A 21,953-nucleotide genomic window follows, 5' to 3' on the forward strand; every position below is an offset into this window, starting at 1 on the left:
TTCTCGAAGCTACGAACATGAGTCTGACCAAACTGCGGGAGGCAGTGGAAGACAGGAGTGCCTGGCGTGCTCTGGTCCAGGGGGTCACGAAGAGGCGGACACGACTAAACAACAACAACCCCTCGCCCGCCTCCTTCCCTCCGTCTTCCTCGAGTGAGGGAAGAAGAAGAAGAAGAAGAGCCGCGGCAGCAGAAGAAGGAAACGCCCCTCTCCGCGTGACGTCACGCCTCCTCCTCCCCCCCCCGCCCCGTCCTCCTGGATAGCCGACGCCGGAGCGAATCGAGCGGCTCGCTCTCGCTGCTGTCTCTGGGCTCGGCCGGCGCGGTCTGCCCGGGCGACCCCAAGATGGCGGCGGCGTCTTCGTCGTCGCGGTGGGCGCTGGTGGCGGCGGCGTTAACGGCGGGACCCCGGGGGGCGTCTGCTGCTGCTGCTGCGGGGCTGTCGGTGTCTCCGGCGTGAGGGGGGCGGCCATGGCTGTGGGGCCGTGAGGATGTGCGAGAGCTACTCGCGCTGGCTGCTGCGCGTGTCGACGGCGCAGGTGTGCCAGGCGCTGGGCTGGGACGCCGTGCAGCTCTCCGCCTGCGACCTCCTCACCGACGTCCTCCAGAGGTACCTGCACTCGCTGGGCCGAGGCTGCCGGCGCTACTGCGAGCTCTGTGAGTAACGGCCGCGGGGGGAGGGGGAAGGGGGCGCGGGGGGTCGCCATGGCGACGGGGCTGGCACGGGGAGGGGGGAGGAAGGAGTGGGGGCGCACGTGAGGTGATCCTGGGGGAGGGGGCCGTGGGGCTGCAGCGGATATGGGGTTGGCGTGGAGGCGTCACGACGTGGCAGTGGGGCTGGAGCGGGCTATGGGGTGTGGGGGGGTGTGAGGGGCAGAGGAGGGCCTTGGGGTTATCATAGTGGCACGGGGTAGCTGGGGTGCTGGAGTTAGGTAGGGGGAGCGTGGGGCTGGCATGATATGGCTTTGGGACTGGAGTGGATATGGGGTGTGGGGGGGAGTGTGGGGGGGTGAGGGGCAGAGGAGGGCCTTGGGGTTATCATAGTGGCACGGGGTAGCTGTGGGGCTGGAGTTAGGTAGGGGGAGCGTGGGGCTGGCATGACGTGGCTTTGGGACTGGAGCAAATATTTGGGCGACGTGGATGCTGGAGTGGGCATAGAGGTGTCAGGATGCAGCCATGGGGCTGGAGCGGATATGGGGTGTGTGTGGGGAGTGTGGTGGGTGAGGCTCAGAGGAGGGCCTTGGGGCTATCATAGTGGCACGGGGTAACTGGGGTGCTGGAGTTAGGTAGGGGGAGCGTGGGGCTGGCACGATATGGCTTTGGGACTGGAGCGGATACGGGGTGGGCATAGAGGTGTCAGGATGCTGCCATGGGGCTGGAGCGGATATGTGTGGGGTTGTTGTAGTGTGCTAGAATAGATACGGGGAGCGTGGGGTTGGCACGCCGTGGCGTTGGGGCTGGAGCGGATATTTGGGGGATGTGGAGATGGGGTGGGCATGGAGGTGTCACGACGTGGCCAGGGGACTGTAGGGCACTGCTTTTCTAATTTTTTTTTTTTTAGTTTTTTAACTGTTTTTAGCTATGCCCTTTTAAATTTGTTGGGAATTATTGGTTTGTTGTTGTTTTGGTTATGTATTTTGTGGTTTTATAAACTGCTTTTATCCTGTAAACCGCCCTGAGACCTGCGGGTATAGGGCGGAATATAAATTCAATAATAATAATAATAATAATAATAATAATAATAAATATGGGGGCAGGGCGGGAGGTTGTTGGAGTATGGGAGGCAGAGGAGGGCTGTGGGGTTTGCTATTCATTTACAGTGGTACCTCAGGTTACATACGCTTCAGGTTACATATTCTGCTAACCCAGAAATAGTGCTTCAGGTTAAGAACTTTGCTTCAGGTAGAGAACAGAAACCGTGCTCCGGCGGCGCAGCAGCAGCAGGAGGCCCCATTAGCTAAAGTGGTGCTTCAGGTTAAGAATAGTTTCAGGTTAAGTACGAACCTCTGGAACGAATTAAGTACTTAACCTAAGGTACCACTGTATTTACTTACTGAATTTCTATACCGCCCTTCATCTGAGAATCACAGGGTCGTCTACAGTATAAAAACCGCAAAAGGCATACCACAGTGACAAACAAAATCAATATTCCCTCCACCCAAACACACATACAGTTTTAAAGGCCGTAGATTGTTTCATCAGCCAAAAGCCTGGGAGAAGACGAATGTTTTTGCCTGGCACCTAAAGATTTGGAACAAAGGTGCCGCGCGAGCTTCCCTGAGGAGACACCCCCCCAAGTTGGTTGTTATAGTGGTGACATGATATGGCCATGGGGCTGCAGTCGATGGGGGGGGGCATATGGTGTTCTGGAGAGTGAGGTGACTGGAGTAGTGGACACTGGTGTACCATGGAGTTTTTATGGTAAGAAGTGGGTGGGTGGGGAGGACCATAAGGTTGTCATAGTAAGAGAGGGATGCCCACGTGGGTTGTTGTCACTTGACTAATATTGAATGTGGAGGGGAGTAAGATCACTATGTGGTTGTCTTCAGAGGCGGAGGCGGTGCATGGGTCTGTCAGGTTCATGGAGTGAAGGGCTGGAGTTGCCTTGCATAAGAACATACAAAAATGGAAACAGGAAGAAATCATACGAAAGAAGAATGGAGAATGAAGTTGATGGAATACGCAGAATTAGACAAACTAACGGGGAGAATTCGGAACCGGCGAGACCAAAGATTTACCGAAGACTGGAATAAATTTACAGAGTATATTAAAAATATATGTGAAGGACAATTAATGTTTGTAGGCTTTCAAGAAGCTCTGTGATAATAATGGAAAGAAATATTGTTTTATAATAATTGTTAAGATTAATTTTGGTTTTTTTTAAAAAAATACAGATGGAAGAAATTTGAATAATTGTGATAATATGGAAAATTTCCAGATAGACTGAATGAAGTTTGAAAGTGGAAAAATTAGAATTGGATGTATATTTTGAATGGAATGTTTTTCCTTTATTGTTATATTTGAAAAGTTTTATAAATAAAAAAAATAAAAAAAAGAACATACAAAGAGCTGGCTGGATCAGGCTAGTGGCCCATCTAGTCCAACATCCTGCTCTTACAGTGGCCAACCAGGTGTCTACCAGAAGGGGGAAAAGGGGTTGTTTTAAAGATGACAGAGAAGGGGTGTAGTTATGCATTCCTGGACTAGCATTTATTTCACAATGTAGTATTTATTTAGCCCTGCGTAATCCTCAAAGCACTTCACAAACATTATGTTGGCATTCTTTACAAGAGTCCTTTATGGTACCACCGTATGATTATCTCAGTATTGCAGGAGTGGAGCTGAGGCAGAAAACAGCGGCCTACTTAAGTTCACGTGTTCTGCATCCACAAGCATGACGAAAAAGAAGTAAATCCCGTGGAATTAAGAGGGACTTCATCCCAGGAAGACGTGTGTAAGATTAGAGACTCCACGAGTTTGTGGCTGAGGGAAGATTCTACATTTCAGTCTCTTATTTTTTTTATTTTGAAATTTCAGTGCCATCTACCACATTGGTCCGGTATACATAATTTTTAGATGTAATATCAGCATTAAGATCAATCAGATCATAAAATAAGAATGCCGCTGATAATCCAGGGCAAAATTAAAATCTAACAACCTTCTGGAATCGCATGGGTGAAGGCCTGAAAATATACATTTTTAGTAGGTGCTGAAATGTCATGAGGGTTGGTGCCTGCCTGAGATCAGATGGGAGGTAGTTCCATAAAGAGGGTAAAAAGGTAAAGGGACCCCTGACCATTAGGTCCAGTCGCGGACGACTCTGGGGTTGCGGCGCTCATCTCGCTTTATTGGCCGAGGGAGCCGGCGTACAGCTTCCGGGTTATGTGGCCAGCATGACTAAGCCGCTTCTGGCGAACCAGAGCAGCGCACGGAAACGCCGTTTAGCTTCCCGCCGGAGCGGTACCTATTTATCTACTTGCACTTTGACGTGCTTTTGAACTGCTAGGTTGGCAGGAGCTGAGACCGAGCAATGGGAGCTCACCCCGTCGCGGGGATTCGAACCGCCAACCTTCTGATCGTCAAGTCCTAGGCTCTGTGGTTTAACCCACAGCGCCACCTGTGTCCCATAAAGAGGGTGCCAAATCTTGAGTTTATCAATGCATGATGTTACAGTGGCCAGGCTCTCCTTTAGCTCTTTAGTTGCGTTTTTGGGTATGGAGTTCAGTTTTCACAGAGGGGGTGGATAGGAAAGTGGTGCTAAAGGTAATTGATAGGGTTATATTCTCTGTAAATGGTGGACCAAAGACTGGGGCTTCTCATGGCCTAGTATCCAGTTTCCCTGTTTGCTCCCTATTTGGGAATTATGGTTGAAGGGAAGAGAAGAGATGAGGATTCCGTTAGATGAAGGAGAAAATGGGTGCATTTAATGTTGGAACAGGGTTGACTGAGTTCAGCCTAAATACCAGATAGCTCCAAAACAGCAAGCGAGCTGGCAGAAAGAAGGCTGGATAGAAATATTGGTGGCACAGCAGCCTTCTACTCTGCCAGCTTGTTTGTTTGTCTTGAAGGAGGTAATTGTGTAAGAGGGGCACAGATTTAATTGCCGTGGGGAACATTATTTTCCTTTCTGGACATAGCAGTGCTGGGCATGACAGGGATTGGTTCCTATTCTCTTCTCCAGTTTGGAGGAGTGTATGGAGACTTACTCCCTTTTTTAATATAATTTTGTTTATAATTTTCATTTATATATATCACAACAATTATTTAAGCATAACTTTAACATTTCCGACTTCAACTCCCTTCCATTTCTGCGGTTCTTTACATTTATTTTCATCCTTTCCTGCATGCTGCAAATTTTCTTAACTTACCGTATTTTTAGCCCTATAGGACGCACTTTTTCCCCTCCAAAAATGAAGGGGAAATGTGTGTGCGTCCTATGGGGCGAATGCAGGCTTCAGGAAGCTCTCCGCAAGCCTGCGGAGCACAGCGGGAACTCCTGCGGGCTCCGAAGGCTTGCGGATAGGTGCTTGCAGCCCGAAGTCCGGGGAGCGCGGCACTGCGCACCCCGGGCTTAGGGCACCTATCCGCAAGCCTGCGGAGATAAAGAAAAAAAATCCCCCCCCCCCGAGCTTGCCAGGCTGGGGGCGGGGGAAGCTCGGGCTTCCCTCACTCCCAGCCCTGCAAGCTCCCGGAGCGATGGCGAGGTTGAATGCAACCTCGCCGTCGCTCCCGGACACGTTCTGGGGGCTGGAGTCGGGGGAAGCTCGGGCTTTCCCCGCCCCCAGCCTGGCAAGCTTGGGGGGGGGGTAATTTTTTTTCTTTATTCCCCCCCCCCCCAAAAAAAATAGGAGCGCCCTATGGGCCGGTGCACCCTATAGGGCGAAAAATACAGTATTCTTTTACTCGTCTATTCTCTCATATATTCTTGAAACTGCAGGTTTTTACAATAATCCTTTCAATGTCTTGATCTGTTTACAGTTTATTTGTGTATACTCAATAAACCATTTCCATTCCTTTAAAAGTTTGTTGCCTTGATTTCTTACTCTTCCGGTAAGTTTCGCCATTTCTGCATACTCCATTAGTTTCCGTAACCATTCTTCTCTCATTGGGACCTATGGAGAGTTATTCCCAGTTGATTGGACTTTGGATATGAGGTTGGTGGAGGCAGTCAGGGTTTGGGCAAATACACAATTTGACTGCCTGCCATTACCAGCAAGTGTGGTGTAATGGTTAGCGTGTTGGACTGTGACTTGGGAGATCAGGGTTCGGATCCTTACTCAGCTATGAAACTCACTGGGTGGTCTTGGGCCAGTCACTGTCTTCTCTCACAGGGTTGTTGTGAGGATAAAAGGAGGAGAGGAGAACCACCTTGAGCTGCTTGGGAGAAAAGCAGGTATATAAATACAATAAACACAAACACAAATATTTGTGGGCCTTTTTGTAATTGAGGTGGGAGGAAAAAATGTTGCAGCTGTCAACTACTGTCAAGGAATGGATGGGGTGCCCTCTGGTGGTGGATCTGGAGATTAACAAGGCAGTAGGGCATGTTTAGTCACAAAGAGTCAGACATGATGAAACGACTAAACAACAAGAAGTGCATGTTTAATGAATGATCATAGAATCATAGAGTTGGAAGGGACCCGGAGATTCATCTCACAGGGAAAGCAGTGCTCCCAAGAGACATATAGGTGGGTATACATGAACATAGAATGGTATGAAGTTACGAACGCAAAATAAATGGCTCATTGTAGAAATAAGTACCAATTCAGTTGATGTAGATTGAGGGGACAGTATTGGGCTAAGTGCACTAAAAAAGCAGATCCATACGTTCTTCAAAGGACAGTTTATCTGTCCCAGGGATAGTGGAGATCTTGAACTGTTACCTGGCCCAAATCAGTAGTTCTGTAACTTCTCATGGAGCACCAGAACAGGGGGCCCAGCTCTTGCTGCCCCTGTCCTCCACCATCCACATCTCGAGGGGAAGGCCTGACAAGGGGAGTCTCCTCTGCTTTTCTAGGCTCCCCACTTTGATTTTGTACCCTCAGCATTCAGAGCTCTAAACAGGGGTGGGTGGGTAATGTGCCTAGAGTAGACCTCTCCCTTTCCTACCTTCCCCTAGCACTGGGGAGATGGGACTAGCAGAGGATGTGATGGTACTCCATACAGATGGTCCAAATAAAACTAGTGTCTGTGGTGGTGGTGGTGGGGAACTAACAAGGGTAAACTGTTCATATTTATATGGCTGCACAATAATGTATATACTTTCAGCTGCTAAAAAGGTGACTGTCTGAGGAGTCATGTGAGCTTACATGAGCCTAAGACACCTGCAGCCACATGGACACCTCGTTGTCTTTAAACTCTACCACATGGCGAAATACATATTTTTATATCCCTGCAACCAAATGGGTTTCCCAGAGGGGCTCCCTTGTGGAGGTCGTGTTGATGGTGATGGAGGAATGCATTGGAATTAAAAGGGACAGGAAGTCTTCCAGGCCCCTGCCCGTCCCCTTCTGTTCCCCACAAATTATCATGGGGCATCACTTTTCTGCATCTACGCATAGGTTGAGCCACTGGCGTGCTGACTTGCTTCTGTAATTCTTGGCCACCTGAGTTTGACTCACCATCATGTATGGATATAAATTATTCCAATGGCGCTGTAGCCTTGTGTGCATATATTTTAAAAGTCTGAACTAGAAGTAGAAACAAATATTTTGAATGCGAGTAGTGCAGTGTCAGGTGTTTAGGACTGTGAAAAAAGTGTTGATATTCCTAGTTGCCAGAATCAGATTTTTGGACGCCCATGCAATGAGGCAGCTGGGACTTTTCTTGACAGTGATTTGCTGCTTTTCCTTTTGAAGCTACTAAATCAACATATTTCTTATGCACTTGCAATGTTTGCTTTCAAAACCTTTCTTGATTCCTTTTTTCCTTTTCTTTTTTAACAGATGGCCGGACAGATCCAATTTTGGAGGATGTAGGTGAAGCCTTCAATCTTATGGGGGTCAACCTGCATGAGCTGGAAGATTACATACTCAATATTGAGCCAGTCACTTTTGCGCATCAAATCCCCTTATACCCTGTCAGCAAGAATAATGTCCTGCAGTTCCCCCAGCCTGGAAGCAAAGATGCAGAAGAGAGGAAAGAGTATATTCCTGATTACATGCCACCCATTGTCTCTTCTCAAGAAGGTGAGAAATTAACAATTTCTTTGCTTTGTTTTTATCTGCTCGTTTTTGAGCAGTAATGCCTGCTCGCTTGCATTTCAGGAAGCTTGGAGTCTGCTACCTTCTGTTTCGCATCGTGAGGATACATTACAGCTAGCAGCAGAATTGAGTGTTGCAATAACGTGTAGTGGCAGGCAGCACATTTTGCTGTTCAGGTTTACCATGGTAGTTCCACTGGCTTCATTGACAAATGGCTCAAAGAGCTGCCATTGTAGGAAATGGAGCTGGGTTAGAATCACTGCTCAGCCCTGTTAGGTTGGGGCAATTCACTAATGTCCCAGCATTGGTTTCCCAGATAAAAGTTGTGAAGAACCTGAATTAAAAACATTGTAGGGTTAAGATTGGTCGTGGGGTGCATTACAACTTGGCATGTGAGCAAAGCATATTGGGATGTGTATTAATGTGCCAAATTTCCACTTAGACATTTACCTGGTCACCATGGGTGAGTAAGAATAACAGGGAAGTAACCAGGTTTTGTACCGTGGTAAAAGTAGGTTCTCTTCTCCACCACCTCTTTTCAGGAATTTAATGTGCTATGAATTGCTTCAAAAGATATGGCAAGTAGGTAGGCTGGTGAAAATTATTGTGAGCTACTAACTTCAGCTGATCAGTTTGGAACGCTGAGTGAACTGTGCCTCAGAACCCACTTACACAGATGGACAGTAATATGTCGGTGAGGATAAAGTGGCGCAAAGAGTCCTTGTATCTGAGAAGGTTTTCGTTCCAGTGATAGGAGTACTATTGTAGGGTTGTATGTTTGCTCCTCTTGAAATGTTGTGTAGGGTTCGTGAAACCTAAGGGGCGACTGTGGCTGCATATTTCATATAGTTCTCTGGAACATAAAATAAAAAGTTGGAAATGTTTCCCTTTTCTACAAAAATCAAGGTGTCCCGTCCCAAATCAAATCTCTACATATTTTTTATAATTTGGCAGGTTTAAGCCACTTTTGAGGGGCTGCTATGCCTGCAAATTTCACCCACTTCTGTCTGCTTTGATTTCCTATTAAAGTGAAATTTGTTTTCAGTGAAGCTGCTTCAGATCCCAAGCATGAGCCAAATTGGACAGACCATAGAGCAACTCAGAACAGATTGGGCCAATTCCTAAAATGACAAATATACAGTGGTGCCCCGCAAGACGAACACCTCGCAAGACGGAAAACCCGCTAGACGAAAGGGTTTTCCGTTTTGGAGGCGCTTCGCAAAACGAATTTCCCTATGGGCTTGCTTCGCAAGACGAAAATGTATTGCGAGTTCCTGCGTTTTTTCCCCCTTTCCCCCCCCCTTTTCCTAAGCCCTAAGCCGCTTATCAGCTGATCCGCTAAAAGCCGCTAAACCGCTAATAGCGCCAATCCGCTAAGCTGTCAATGGGCTTGCTTCGCAAGACGAAGAGCTTCACGGAACGGATTAATTTCATCTTGCGAGGCACCACTGTAAATAGGAACCAAACCTTATGCCCTGTGCAGATTTCATGGTATTGGTTGTTGCATTTTTTGTGAGTTATATAGTATTAGACATTACTTGGATAGCAATTTCAGTTATTTATATTACAGTGGTACCTTGGATGAAGTACTTAATTCGTTCCGGAGGTCCGTTCTTAACCTGAAACTGTTCTTAACCTGAAGACCACTTTAGTTAATGGGGCCTCCTGCTGTTGCCGCACCGCCAGAGCCCGATTTCTGTTCTTATCCTGAAGCAAAGTTCTTAACCTGAAGCACTATTTATGGGTTAGCGGAGTGTGTAACCTGAAGCGTATGTAACCTGAAGCGTATGTAACCCGAGGTACCACTGTATATTTTAGTGTTTTTGACACCTACTTTGAACTAACGATATGAGAAAAGCCAAGGTAGAAATAAATAAAAGTTCCTATGGACTGTGTAAAATTTGCATCCTAAAGGCACACATTCGTCATACAGTTACATTCAGTTCATCTGAAGCAAAATGTGGCAGCTCTATATCATATGAATCTGCCTGGACCATATGATCTTTGTCACAACCTGTCCTCTGAGTCCCACCATGTTTTGAATTTAGGCACAAGATGACCAGAAAGGGGGCTTTCCTCCATAACTGGAAAACCCTGAACAGCAAAATGTGCTCCTGCCTGCCACTACTCATTATTGTAAACCTTCCTCATATTGCTCCAGCTCCGTGATCACTCCTTTCTGCGTCTTTTCCAGGCTTGCGACACCCACTTTTCAATGCAGCCACCAGAACTGCACATAGTGTTCCAAGCATGGTCACACCATAGTTCTGTGTTATGTATTCGTTTAATGCTCCAATGTTGCGGATGCATGGAACTGACACACAGAGAAGTGTTGCCAACAACACGACACACCTGTGAATTTTTGCAGGTTTCCATTTCTAGGTACATAATTCAGAATCTGAAGCGCTTTCTGCCAAATAGAGCTGACCGTGTCTTGCAGTCACTGTTCTGCACGTGTGACTCTGCTGACACAACGAGACTTAACGATTCCTCTCCTTCCATGCACCACAAAATCTCTGGGTGGGTGTTTCCCCCAAACCCCGAAGCTGGTTTTGACAATATGGGAGGGGCCTGCACCAGTGGAGTTCCAGTATAGGATACAGCCTCACTTGCTAAATTCTTGAGCCAGTGTCGGCTGCAATGTTGTGTGAGTGGCCCTTGAGATTTTATTTGTTCGTACATTTATCATGGGTGAAACTTGACAGTTTCTTCTCACATTATTATCTCTCTCAAATATTTTGTATGTGTGTAGCTATTGAGAAGTGAAGTTTTTGTTTTTAGTGCCTATTGCTTGGATAATTTTTCTGTGGTGGAGACTTTTGTGTATTTACTATAACCCCTGACCAGCAGGTGTTGCTCTCCTACCTTATAAATGAATCGGGTTAGCGCTCTTGTCTGCTGCGTGTGCTGGTCTTTGTGAGCTGAAATACCACATTGAAGCTTAAACAAATTGCTGTCTTCTGGATATAGAATTAGTTTATTTTGCTTGCCATTCAATGTAAATAGATATGATCGCCTCCATATCTAGGGAGGAACAGATCTTCCCTTTTCTCTGTTGAGACAGAGATTCTGTTTTGTATAATCCTGATTAGATCAAAGATAGCTGCTTTGTTTAGCATGAAAGGCCATGGCAAGAATGGAGGACCATTGCTAAATGGTGGATTTAGTATTACTTAATAAGCTTGTAGTTATGAGGACAGTGCATTAGGAAATACAGTGGGTGGACATATTTCATATATAGTGCCTTGAGTAGTCTTCAGTTGAGTTATATTTAGAGTAGACCTGTTGAAATTAATGGGCCTCAGTTATATCTTCAGTTTATCTGGGTCTACTCTGAGTAGGACTAACATTGGATAAAACCCATTGTGTTTTTAGGGTGTCTGTCTCGATCATAGGCAAGAATGAGGTACCCCATGAAAGCAAAGAACATGCCACTGTGTCAAATACCAATTCTGTCACTTTGCTGGAAAAACTAATTCAAGACTAATTCAAGAAAAGGGACAAATCCCCAAGGCTGGTTGTTACCCAACCACCTCTCTTCAGTTGTTGGCTAACCTGCGATGAGACAGAAGCCCGGTGGAATGGAAGGCAATAGTTTGAGAGAGGTAGTGACCATGGGAATCGGGCAGAGAAGGAATGGGGTTTGGGACTGAATGTGATGGGTGAAAGCAGACTTGGGGAAAGAAAGGTGCAGGAAGTAGCAGATATGGGGAAGCAAAGTAATGATGAATCATAGGAAGGCTGGGTGGAACAGACACAAAATTGGGGAAGCCGAGATTTATAAAACGACGCAGCAGCCGTTGGTGGCAGAGTAGGGTTGAAACCTGTGTGTCTTGGGTCTCTGTGGGAGACCTTGCTGAGCTGCTGTTATGTGTCGCAAATTTTTGGATGAAAACCTAGCCTAGGCCAAGTGGACAAAAGGGCTGTGGATATTGCCCGCCTATGTGACTTGCTTTTGGGAGACACAAAGCCGCCATTACACAGGAATAACCTGCATTGTCTTGTCACCCTTTGGAAACAGTGAGGAGTGCCCATTTCTCCTTCTCTCTTCTCATTTTGAATCGTAATTTTAGTAGCCATGATAGGCTGCCGGTTTTGGAGGCAGAGAAGCTTTGCAGTGCTACGCTCTTAAGTCTGTATTGTATAGCCAGCCTTCCTGTCTCCCCATTCCCTTGCGTTTCTGGCTAGGAGGCCAGCCTGAAACAGCTTCTCCTGTCAACTACCCATGCCTGGTGGTTAAGTACTGTAAAAGTCTGTGTTAAGTTCCCTCTGCCATTCCACTTGTCAAGTGCCAGACACTGATTGCTTTTTGTACAAATGAGCTTCCATGTATGCATCGACCTAGCAGGGAGAAGCAACAGGAGAAACGGACAAAATGAGAAAGGCAGCCAAGCTTGAGAAGCAGACAGACGATGCCGTTAGAGAAGAGCCAGTAGGGAAGACAGATTTCAAAGGGAGAATAATATGGGATGTGAGCAGAGACTGGGCAGGTGAGGGTGGGGGGGGGGGGAGTCTGCTCAGTATCCCCCCCCTTACAGAGTGTCAATCAAGTGGTCCTTTTGAAAATATTGTTAAAATTTGCCTGAGATCTTGCTTGATGTAGTTAACAAGGAGAATACTGCAAGAATATTGATTAGAAGGATGTGTTTGCCTTAAAAACACAGCTGAAGGTGCATGATGAGCCTAGATAGGTAGCTGCCCCAAGACTGGGAAATTCAGGCTATTAATCAATCTATGGGATAAGTACAAGTGAGGGATGTAGCCTGTTGCGACTGTAGCATCATTTTGAATAAATTAGGTGTTGCGTTGAAGGTTAGGCTTAAGTCTCTGCAGCGGCTGGAATTTTTATTTACTTCCATGCAAATTCTTTGAAAAATTAAATGAAAATTGCCCGTTTAATGCTTCAACCTATATAAAAGGACACAAATTCAGAGGAAGAGCGTAATAGTTATTCAGTTCAGCCACCTGCTGGAAAAAAAAAACCTGTTCTGTGGTGCATAAAACCTGCTAATTAGATCCTAAATTATTTACATTGAAGGAGAAATTGCACTGCTGAGATACAAAATGCTGTTTTAGTTTCATTGTCATGGGGTCAAGAATAAAGGAGAACAACGTTGACTGAAAAAGAAGCCCATTATTCTGTATATTTGGGGCTAATAGAAAGAGGGAAACCAAATAGTCCATTGAACACAGATGTTACCCACACAGTAGGGAGAGCATTTTTAATCTCTATTTAATTCTTGGAAGAGCTTGGCAATGAAGTGTCTGCCAGTAACCTTCCCTGATATTAAGAATACACCTTAGTGCCTCCAGTTATAGAGGGCAAAGTTAGAAAGCTTGTTCAGGATCTTGCTAATAATTGCATCTCATGAGGATATGGTACCCCCCCCCCCCCGTTTGTATAGGAAATATTAATTGGTGGGCTCCAGTATTTGGAAAGCTTTTTACTTTTTTATAATTCTGGTAAGATTCAATTTTGATGGGAGTCAAGCTTTGTATCCATTCCAAGAGAGACCCAAGAATTATCGCTCCATAAGTCTGTTGGATTTCATATGTAAGATTTAATCCCTATATTGCCAAAATTAGCAATTGATGCTGATGAACACAATATTGTAGTGGAAGAATAGAATGGATTCTTTAAAGGAAAGCTGAGAATACATAGGTGCTCTGTTTTGGTTCATATGTATCTAGAAAGGGCCTATAGCTTTATGAGGGGGAAAGAGAGTTGTGTAGCACCTTGAAGACTAATAAATTTTCTTTGACATAAGATTTTTTGGCTCATCTGACACAACGTGGGTTCACATGGCACGCCATAATCTGTGGGTCTTTAAGGTGCCACGAACCCTCTGCTGTTTTTGCTGGAAGAGACTAACACAGCTACTCCTCTGAATGTGTGCAATTTTAGATCTGTTTTCAGATTTTGATTTGTCAGATGGAGACTTGGTTTAAATTGTTCAGTACAAATGTTGTGATAAGAGAGTCACTAAATTTAATTAAAAACCTTTCTTCTTATACCGACCTTAAAGCTAGGTTTGGTTTAACTGGCCTATATAGTCCCTGCTCTGAGGACAGTAGGACATTGATGTCTGTGCCATTTTTGTTTAATCTTCAGCATTTATCTCCCACATTTTTTTGATGACGAAGTTTCCATACTAGTTTCTGAAGCTGGCATGGTGCTTGTATCCACTATAGCAATAGCTATGAGGCATCTTCATAGAGATCTTGGATCTTTTTTCTAAAAAGGAACTTCTTCCTTTGAGCTGTGCTGATACTAAGTTTAATGTGATTTGATAAAAGGCCCAAGCCACATAAGAGGATGATGGATAATATTAAAACCCTTAACTTGTACCCTATTAAGTATGTAGGAATTTTGCTTAGGCAGAATCATATGCGGGCAGGGCATCTGGAATCGACAAGACTTCTAACGGTACAAGTGACTAAGACCCTGTTAAACTTTGCCCACTTTCAAGAAGGTCATTTAGACAAGATCTTAGACAAGTGGCACATGTTACAGAAGTGTGGGGTGGGCAAATGTCATCAAACTGGAAACTCCCCAAATTTCTTTTTGCTCTTAAACCTCCCACATGACGCTCCTGTTCTCATGATGAAATTCGAGGTTGGGTTTCCTTCGCTATTGCCCACAATTTGTACAGTTTTGCTCCCATAATGGTTAAATTAAAGCATATGCTCTATATGAGGTTGCCTAAAAAAATGTTACACGGAGCAAATTTCCAATAGATACGTACGAAATTGTTGTTGTTATTTAAATTTATATTCTGCCCATCATTTGCAGGTCTCAGGGCGGTTCACAACATATAATTACGTTGTTTTAAACTAGGCAATTCTTACCATTTTATTTTTCTGTTAAATCTGATTGTGGTTTTCCAGAGCATTTTTTTCCACATTATGCGATGAGAGCATTTATTGCTTTGATGCGTCATGCTGTGCTCACAGCATATGTTTAAGGTCTGTGTGTGCTTATTGTCATCTCCACAGTTGTGGCCAGAGAGAAGTAGAAGATAATTTCCCATTATATATTGTAGTTCTGCCTATATAATTCCCCTTGGGAAACGACTTTGAAAGAGATTTCTGGGCCAGTTGCTTTTTGGAACAGTAGTGAGATAATCTGTTACTTATTGGTTGATAGGAATAAATATATTTATGTACAAAGGTTCTGTGTTTACTCTATAAGCCCAATAGATCAGACAAAAATGTATAGCACAAAATGGAGCCCAGTGTAAAAATGTACATTCCTTACAACTTGCGTATATTTCCATTTTTGTAATGACCACTGGTTTTTGGCAAATAAATTTGACTCTTGGGGGGCTAATGATTTTAGTTTCATAGCATGATTATTTCAAGGATTTTTTTTTTTTTAATCCCATAATTGAGCCGTCATTCCATTTTGTTCTCTCCCACTGCATTTCTTGTTAATGTTTTGCTTTATTTGGTGGTCACTTTGCTTCCTGTACTGTGTACAACTTGAGGATCTCATTACATTTGGAGCATCAGGAACCTTTCTCCCCCAGAATCCATCTGTTTCAAATTAGTCTAATAAGCACAGTCCACAGGGAACTCCCTTGTTCTGTGTATAGAGCTCTTGAGGAGTTCCTATTCATTTAATAACGTCTGTTGATAAGTTCCAGGCAGATTGTGCCCATTGTATGGTGGAGGCATATTTCCCTTCTTTGGTTTCGCACAACATTTTTTTTTAAAAAAAATCTTATTTATATATTTTTAAATAAATGGGTGTTTGCTGGGTATCACAAATAAAAACTAAGCATGAGCAATTAAAAAAGAACCACAGAAAATGCAGTGTGCAACTGATTTTGAAAGGAAAATCATACATCAGTAGTTTTTTCAGTTCCCGTTCATTTCTGCCTTATTTTCCTTGCCAGTCCCAGTTTGCATGTTTTGTGTTTCTGCACGTGTCTCTTCCCAAAAGCCTTAAGGTGTTCCAAGCCTGCCACCATCTTCTGCTAAAAGAACAGGAACAGAAAACCCCAAATTCTGCAAAACCCGCATGGAATTGCATGAATGAAATAACATCCAGAATACTGCCCTGTTTTCTACTTGTGGCATATGTGAGTTGTACATGGGGTTTACATGTAGAATATGGGGATAAAAATGTAATTTATTAACCACCACTGCCATCACCACTGATAATGTAGTTACTACATTGAAATGCTAGGTGCTGTTTTTTTAGGGCTCATATATGTGGATATAAAGCCTTCTGCTTTATTGAAATCATGAAGTGTTCCATAAATTGTCTCCCCCTTCATTTCTGTTACTTGAGCCAGCAAGGATGTATTTGAGCATCTTCAACAGAAATGTGGCATCTATGGGAATATTGCACCTTAAGTGGCTGGACACATCACACCTCTGATTTGGAGGTTGAGGGCAAAATGCATGAGCATGTTGTGGAGTAGACAGTTGCTTTTGCTGCTGGGGTATACTGCCAGCAATAATCCCACTAGAATATGAACATAATCCAATACCAATAACGGGGTTTAGTTATAAATTAACTAAGGAAGTCACAATGCATTAGCCGGAAAAGGAGGAGATGGTAACTTTATAGTGACATGGCAGAAGGCCTTCTCGGTGGTGGCGCCCACCCTGTGAAACGCCATCCCATCAGATATCAAACAGAAAAACAACTGTGTGGCTTTTAGAAGACAGCTGAAAGCAACCGTGTATAGGGAAGTTTTTAGTTTGTTTTATTAGGCTTTTACAGTCGTACCTCTGTTTACGTAAGCCTCCGGTTACGTGAACTTTGGGGTGCGCACATGGCAAACCCGGAAGTATTTTACTGGGTTTTGCCATGCGCAGAAGCGGTCCTCAGGTTGCGGAAACCTCGGGATCCAACCGGACCTCCAGAAGGGATCCCATCCACAACCAGAGGTACCACTGTATATGTGTTGGAAGCCACCCAGAGTGGAACAGTTCTTTCCCTCAAGGAACCTGTGTCTGCAGGGTAAAATTGGTTGAAAAATCAATAAAATATATTTTTGAAAACCCACAGTGTTCATTTATGGTTGTGAGGAACATTGTGGTCATGAGTGTCTGTACCTGGAAGAAGGGAAAGGGTCACTATGGAAGGTGCTTGACTAATGCAACTAGTCATTTTGGATGTGCTGGAAGAACACCTTTCTGAGGCCTGACTCGGATGGGTTTTCTTTTTCCTTTTTAGGTTGGGATACAAAGCATGTCTATTTGAAAGCAGGTTCTTACTGAAAATTAATGATGCTTGCATCTGAGGAAGTGTGGTTGGGAATTGCGGGCGTTGGATTGCTTCCCTACCCCACTGGATCGGGGCAGGTTACATCATTTCCTTATCTCATGTTAAGCTGCAAGAGAGTTGAGTTTGCCAAGACCACCCAATGAGACTCCAGGCTAAGCAGGAATTTGAACCCAACTGTTGCATGGCAACTTTTGCTATACTCCTTGGCTTCCAGTAGGTGGACTGGAAAACTCCCCTGCCAGCTTTTTGTGCATCCCACCCTCCTCCCCAGTATTGGAATACCGTATTTTTCGCTCTATAACACGCACGTAGTTTTTAGAGGAGGAAAATCCGTAGGCATGCCACCCGTAGGCATTTCCTCCATAACACGCACAGAAATTTCCCCTTACTTTCTAGGAGGAAAAAAGTGAGTGTTATGGTGCAAAAAATACGGTAAATATGTGGTATTTTGTTAGTGTTCTGGTGTCTCCTAGATATATGTGTGTGTGTTTTCTTTTGGCTTGTTGTCAGTATCAGGCTGGCTTTGTGATTTTAAATATTGGCGGGAGTGGGGGCTCATTTTCGGATAATAAGAGTTTACAAGAGTCCTTATATTGTGCAAAGTACTTTTTCCTGTGTTAGCTTTTGGTCGCCCCCCCCCCCATTGCGTGCCACTCTAACTCTGTCTGACAGACGCAATTGGGAATACCAAGGAGGAAATGGCAGGTTTTGCCCAGTTAGCTTTGCTCAGGAAGTCTCCGTGCCATAGGAAGGGAGAGAAACTCACCTTTCATTTCCCCTCAAGTCCGGCATGTTCAGATTAACTTTAAAGGAGACCATGGTGCTGTTTGGCGGAGCTGGCCTGCAATAGCGCTTTGCCTCTGCGTGGAGCCCATCTCAGCAGGCGATGCTGAGTCCCTGGCCAGGAAAGCTCTTTTAGCTAAGCTGCTGGGTATCCTATTGCAAATTAAATACGAAACAAAGCAATGCTTGATTTTGTATGGGAAAACTTAAAAGCATCCATTAAAGAGGCTTTTATTTCTGTGCCATGTGCCTTTAAAGCCACAGCGGCACCAAAGGTGCAACTTTTTCTGGATTTTTTTTTAAAATTTTTTTTTTAAGAAAACTATCTGCCAAATGACGGAATTTGCATGCATAGCAAATTTATATGTGTTGTTAATGCAGACGCCAGTGTTTCAAGAATTGGAAGCGCTGCAGAGAGGAAACAATTTTATATATGATTTTGGGTTTTGTGGACCTGACCAAATCTTCTTAAACAGCAAAACGATGAAATAGAATGACATTTGGTGAAAGAAAACCTGCTGGGTTTTAGTAATAACACCATAGTTATTATTCCTTAAGAAATGTACATACTGCCTTTCCATTTACTAGAAAAAATCATCAAGGTGTCTTACCAAAAAAAAACCACAAACCCTCACAAAATACTAAAATATAAAACAGACTGAAACAAGGATCAGTACTTAATTATAAGATTGATATAGTTCCTTAGAGTGTTCAAAGTGTTTCATCAACATTGCTTAAGTAATTCCTCACTGACCAGGCACCAGACCCAGACTCAACTTGATCATGCCATTGTGCAATGCATTAATAATTGTGAATAATTGTGCAATGCACAGTGATCTCTAGTGTATTTGTTTGGTGTTGGGTTTTTTTTGGGGGGGAAGCACATAATAAAATATGTGATTGATAACTGAAGGGAGACTTTCCTCCTCATCTGAAATAACTCATGTTTGCTGACCTTTAGGACATATTTACATTTTTCCTCTGTAGAGAACTGTTTGTTAGGAAAGGCAGAAACTTTCTTTATTTCGCTTTTCATTAGAGTTACAGAATGTGAGGCTGATCACCCTTTTTTCTGGATGTGAAGGAAATCTGCAGACCCTGAATAAGACACCTTGGTGTACTTCTGTCTACTACCTCACCACCTAACCTCAGGTGGTGGGAGGACATTTTTATGTGAAAAGCTTTAAGGATGTAGTTGAAAAGCAGAACCGTGGCATCTTGGAATTGGAAGGGATCCTGAGGATCATCTAGTCCAACCCCCGGCAAATCAGGAATATGCAGCGTGTCCCTTACGAGGATCAAACCTGCAACCAGTGGCGCTGCTGCTAGGAGGCTGTTGCTGTGGCTGTGCCCCACTAGGGCAGGCCACTCCGGTTGAAAAGCAAATGTGAAAATTCCAAATAAATCAACCTATGCGAGTGAAACTGAGGCCAAGAGAGAGCTTTTAATCCACGTGGCAGAAGTGAGAAGGTTTGAGGCTTGGGCTGTAATAGACACTTACTGATGAGAACCCTGTAAAGTGCTAATTCTACATTACACATAGGATGTAGGATGGATGTCTGTGCTGATAGGCCATGGGCCTATCTGTGGGTGCAGTTAATTGCACGGCAAGATTTCCTTCATAGAGGAAGGTTTAGAAGATGAATGCACGGGACTGGTCTACAGTTTTGCACCCTCTTGTGCCTGCACATTCGAGAGTAAAGAAGCAAATATAACCGATAGCAAATGAATGCGATTATTTATTTATTCGCGAATTTATAAGTTGCATTTTTGTAATAAAATAAAAACAACAAGGTATTAAAAACAAAGTTGGGAAAGATATCTGTAAGAACTTAATTTTAAAACATCAATAAAGACTGATTGGGTTACAAAGAAACCGCATGTTGCAAAGGCCAAGAAAGTATTCCGGAGACATCTGAATGGAGGGAGGGAAGGATGGTACCTTCCTAGCCCCTGCCGGCTAGGAGTTCCATAGGGCAGGGTCTGCCAGACTAGACGGCTCAGTGTGAATTCAGTTACTCTAAACCGGCAGTAGCCAACATGGTGCCTGTTGGATTACAACTCTTAACAATTGGCTATACTGGCTCCGGCTGATGGAGTTGGCTTCGCTTGCTCCAAACAATGTATGCACCTCTTTAACCTGGCCTTTGACACCTGAGATATGTGTTTTTGGGACCCACCCTATTCCTGTGGCTGTTAATTTGTTTTAAACTGTTTTCAATGTTGAATTTTAAATGGTTGCAACCCAACCTGGGACCTGCTGGTGAAGGGCGGGAAATAAATTGACACTGTTGTTACATTGTCTTTGTAGTTGTTGTTTTCTATACAGTTCAACAATATTTCAGTATGTCCTGATAAAAACGTCTGCATTCAGGTCTGATCGCTGGTGCTGAATTGCTAGAAACATTGGTGGCCTTTCTCTAGACATATTAAAATCAAGCCCACATGCTGTATATATCTCTGTATAATATCTGTCATCTCTGTATGACTCCACATGTCATTTATATTCCAGGAGCACATTTTCAATATTATTGAACAATAATTAGGAATTTTATCTAGCAAACATTGAACTTGGGGCGAATATTTTGATGCGATCCAAATTATTTTGGAATATTCTATGGACTGTGGCTGATCTTTTCTTTTCTCCTCTGCCACAAACATGTAACACCGGTTGTAAAAGAACTGTACAGTATTTCCAAATTTCTTAGTTCAGGTTGCTACATACCTCTTCAGTTGAAACACGTTATTGGCTAGGTCCTCTCAGAAGGGTTCGAGTTAGAATTTTCCTACCCACAGAATGGCAGCAAGGCTACTTTTCTTGGCTATTGTGACATTCAAAGCGACCTCTTTTCTCTAAATGTTTGCATACGGATACGCGAGTATTCATTTGTTGGATCAATCATCTCTGCTGCGCTTGTTCCGGCTAATGCAAAGTAATCAAAGTTTGTTCTGTGGTGCTTTCCTCAATTGGGACTGGTGTGGCTTTGGGAGCAGCGAGGGAGGAAGAACACCCGTGTTTGGGAGCTACCCATATAGAGTTGCGTAAGAGCATGTGCTATTTAAGCATTTCACAACATGCAAGTTGGCACCGATGCCTGTGAAACACACAATTATTCTAAGGTGGCGCCTGTAGTTTACTAAAGGCTGGGTGGACAGATACTTTCAAATTCTCTGAAGTCCATTTTTCTAGAGCTTTTGGGCCAGCTCACAGGATGGAGAGATGAAAAACATCGTCGTTGGTGTCTCCCAAATTGTCCTGCTGTGCAAATCAATTGCTACGGTGTAGATTTCTGTTGTTGCAAAGAAGTGTTGTGGCCAGAGGGGAGCCATTGGCATGTGGTGGGCAGCAGGAGTTTGTAGGTGGGCCACCATAACTGGAGTCTTGTGTTGGAAAGACAGCCTTGCAGGTTGCCAGATGATGTGTAAAGGGCCACATCATGAGCCCTCTATGCCAGCAGTGGGAAATCATGAAGACATAGATGCATTTTCATCTTAAGGGCTGGAGGGGAATGAGTATTGTTATTTTGAAAGACTGGGTCCAGGAAATGAAAAGCAACACAGGCCTGCGCCTCTTGGATGGGAGACCATCCAGAAACCACATTCAAGCTTCTTCGGATGCAAAACAGCATATAAGGGTGAAGAATGCAAGTGGGATCTTCTTTGTTAGCAATATTCCCAAGTTCTCAGGGCATCTTACAGCAAGGAGTTAGTATGCAGATGCCACTCATCTCTGTTTGTCCCTGTCATCTAAATCAGACGAGGCCATGCCAATGTGGCTTGGCTGCAGCATTGAGCTGGATAAATTCAAGCTTATACCCATCCCAACAAGATGGAGCCTCTGTGGGTTGGTGGCTTGCGTGTCTGGGAATTGGGTTAGAGTCCTGATCTGTGCACAGTTGTGCATGCATATGTTGTTGTTGTTTAGTTGTTTAGTCGTGTCCAACTCTTCTTGACCCCATGGACCAGAGCACACCAGGCACTCCTGTCTTCCACTGCCTCCCGCAGTTTGGTCAAACTTATGCTGGTAGCTTCAAGAACACTGTCCAACCATCTCGTCCTCTGTCCCCTTCTCCTTGTGCCCTCCATCTTTCCCAACATCAGGGTCTTTTCCAGGGAGTCTTCTCTTCTCATGAGGTGGCCAAAGTATTGGAGCCTCAGCTTCAGGATCTGTCCTTCCAGTGAGCACTCAGGGTTGATTTCCTTCAGAATGGAGAGGTTTGATCTTCT

General features: G+C 44.3%; 1 protein-coding gene and 1 long non-coding RNA gene across 3 annotated transcripts in view; one reads left to right on the plus strand and one right to left on the minus strand.

Moving 5' to 3' along the window:
* Positions 1 to 324: 324 nt before the first annotated feature.
* Positions 325 to 21,953, plus strand: part of TAF3 (TATA-box binding protein associated factor 3) — a 135,646-nt gene continuing 114,017 nt past the window's right edge. For both annotated transcript variants that reach the window (XM_079992352.1, XM_079992353.1), the window contains exons 1-2: positions 325 to 656; positions 7,445 to 7,687. In XM_079992352.1, coding sequence (XP_079848478.1) covers positions 491 to 656; positions 7,445 to 7,687 — 409 coding nt within the window. In that variant the 5' untranslated portion in view covers positions 325 to 490. The remainder of the gene's footprint in view (positions 657 to 7,444; positions 7,688 to 21,953) is intronic.
* Positions 7,699 to 21,579, minus strand: LOC307225313. The gene is made up of 3 exons (XR_013842863.1): positions 20,452 to 21,579; positions 17,710 to 17,879; positions 7,699 to 8,555 (listed from the first exon to the last, which is right to left on the minus strand). It is a non-coding gene; the product is annotated as an uncharacterized lncRNA (long non-coding RNA).

The sequence above is a fragment of the Podarcis cretensis genome (assembly GCF_951804945.1).
Source record: "Podarcis cretensis genome assembly, chromosome: 10".
NCBI classification, from domain to species: Eukaryota; Metazoa; Chordata; class Lepidosauria; order Squamata; family Lacertidae; genus Podarcis; species Podarcis cretensis.